Source organism: Manacus vitellinus, unplaced genomic scaffold (assembly GCF_001715985.3).
Source record: "Manacus vitellinus isolate BGI_N305 unplaced genomic scaffold, ASM171598v3 scaffold_90_pilon, whole genome shotgun sequence".
Lineage (NCBI taxonomy): Eukaryota > Metazoa > Chordata > Aves > Passeriformes > Pipridae > Manacus > Manacus vitellinus.
This window is the reverse complement of record NW_021940867.1, coordinates 4,873-7,442: the sequence shown is the minus strand read 5'-3', so window position 1 is coordinate 7,442 and position 2,570 is coordinate 4,873. Positions and strand designations below refer to the sequence as shown.

Sequence of the window (2,570 nt, the reverse complement as noted above, 5' to 3'; positions counted from 1 at the left end):
CCCGTGGCCGCTCCCGCAGAGCTGATCAGGTACCTGCAGCCATCCCCCCCTGGGCTGAGCCTGCTGTCACTGCTCAGTCTGGCACCACTGTCAGAGCTCTCCATGGCACATCTCTCTCTTCCCTACCCTTCATTCTCCTGCAGAGGATGCGGAAATCTGTTCCTGTTCACCGTAGAATGACCAGGACCTCACCAACTGAAGTCTTGGCACAGCCTGAGCTCAACTCGACCAAGCTCAAGGCCAAGGCTGATGCCCCAGAGACTGAGGGCATCCCAGGCACTGACAGCACACCCCTTCAGCGCCTGCCAGATGCTCCCAATCTGGACTTTTCTGGGGACAGAGTTATCTCTGCTCAAGTAAGCATCCTGTGGGCAGGCATTGTATGGGCCCTCAAGCTTGATCTGCTGGGCCCCCTCAGCATTTGAGGTCAGCAGCGTGAGGTGGGAAGGGAAGCACTTCTGGGAGGAAGCTGGGGAATTGCTCTCTCTGGCAGCTCTCCAACTCTCCCTTGTGTCCCCTCCAGGTGCCGGCTGTGGTGAGGTCCATCCACTCGTGGCTGACCTCCAATGTGTCTGCTGGGCACGTGCTGGATAACACCCTTCTAGCACTGACCGAGGCACACCCCGTGGATGTCGCCATCACCCTCCTGCGCTGTGCCCCCTCGTGCGACAGGTACGGGCCCCAGCTGCCTCGAGGGCTCCGCGCTCACCAGCCGCTAGAGCCCATCACCCCCTGCCCCTGGAAACACTGTGGCTCTGTCCCCCGGCCCCTGCAGCTGCCCAGGTCAGGGCGCTGTGGTCCAGACCCCCCTGACGCAGAGCTCTGACTCCACAGAGCTGCTGCAACCATGTGGAGGACCATCGCCTCATCGGGAAGGACACTGCAGAAGGTGCTGCCAACCCTGCTCGGCGTGATGGAGGACTGGCCGTGGTACTACACGCGCACCTCCGATGGGGACAACACAGACGTCTTTGCCCTGGCTGTGAGTTTCTGGAACCGTTGCTTGCCCCCAGGTTGCCTCTCTGGCAGGTCTCCATCCTTCCCCAGCACAGCATATCCCTGCCCATCTCCCTGCAGGCACTGGGATGGAAATCTGCGCTAGGAGCAGGTTCAGGGGCACCAGGCTTGGCACTCCCCCTGAGTCTCCCCTGGCCTTCCCCTCCCACGCTTGGGTCCTGCCACATGGAAGTCTGGGCACTGAGCACTGGGTCCAGCTGGTTTATCTTTTGCAGGCAACTCTGGCACTGTGGATGATTGTCCAAGAGCCCCAGTGCCCAGGGCCGTTGATGGACTATTCCCCCCATCTCCTCGTGGCTCTGCTGTTCCAAATCTTCATCAGCACAGAGCAGATGTCAGAGGAGGTCGACAACTTCTGGAGGGGATGCCAGGAGCAAAACGACCTTCCCACCAACCCAAACAGGTGCTCCATCCCAGTCCTCCCCTCCCTCCCATGCCCTCAGGGCTGGGGCCAGGGCTCCCAACATGACCTGGACTTTGCTCTGCACACAGGTTTGCAGTGCTGACCGTGAAGGCCCTGCTGTGCTGTTTGCACTGTGAGGATGTGGTGAATTCGGTGGAAAACAGTCATGGCTGGGCGAGGCTCCTCAATGCTCGCAGCCGCCGCTATGCAGCGGCTCTGCTGGCCAGGTGAGACCCCCTTGTCCCCGCTGCCCCTGTCATTTCTGTCTGTGCATGGGGCACCCCTCACATCTGGGCCTTGTCACCGAGGGATGGCCGAGCAGAGTGGAAAAGGCTGGGAGAGGCGGGTGCACAGGAGAAGCCGCCTCCCAGAGTGCCCTCGTCCCTTCCCAGGCTGGTGGGGAAAGACCAGGCCTCTGTGAGTCCCTCCCGGGAGAGGTTTGCCCACCTGGCTCAGGTCGATGATACCTTTTTCCCCCTGCCAGGGAGATGCGCCGTGTCTCCAGCCCCTTGTGTTCCCGGATCACACTTCACCTGCTGGAGCTGCTGCGCAGGGAGGAGCCGTGCTGGGACCTCCCTGCCATGGCATTCCTTGTGGAGGTGAGCCTGGTGGTGAGCACTGCCTCACCGAGCTGCGTCCATCTCTCTGGCCTCTCGTGGCCGCAGCTGCCCGGGATGGTGCCGCACCCTGTGCTGCTGCCTGGGCCCAGCCCTGTGCGGGTCCGGGCTCCTGCCAGCCGGGCACCCCATCACTGCTCCATGCCTTTCAGGTCTTGGACTGCCTGGACACAAGAGAATGTGGTGACAGGGTCCTGGAGATCCTTTCAAGGAATTTGGGGAGCATGAACAAAAAGTGGCGTCAACTGGCGCTCAGAGTCCTCGTAGCACTCAGCCAGGATCCCGAGATGGTGAGAAGGGGCAGTTGGCTGAAGCCGTGCTGGAATCCTGGGGCTGGGGAGCACAGTCGCTTGGGCTTGGCTGGGCTTCAGGAGCTGTGGCAGCTGCTCTCAGCTCTGCTGCCTCCCCGTTCAGCTGCCCAAGTCCTTTAGGACAGGCCTTTGGCCTCTGGGCCCTGCGGCAGCACGTGGGGCTGCCCCGCTGGAACAGGGTTGGTGATGCAGCCATTCATGGCTTCACAGCACAGCATTGTG

General features: G+C 61.8%; 1 protein-coding gene across 1 annotated transcript in view; it reads left to right on the top strand.

Moving 5' to 3' along the window:
* Nucleotides 1–1,523, top strand: part of LOC112841340 — a 6,728-nt gene extending 5,205 nt beyond the window's left edge. Inside the window, exons 2-5 of the mRNA XM_029965193.1 lie at nt 144–356; nt 524–672; nt 835–982; nt 1,233–1,523. Coding sequence (XP_029821053.1) covers nt 144–356; nt 524–672; nt 835–982; nt 1,233–1,523 — 801 coding nt within the window. The remainder of the gene's footprint in view (nt 1–143; nt 357–523; nt 673–834; nt 983–1,232) is intronic.
* Nucleotides 1,524–2,570: the final 1,047 nt, after the last annotated feature.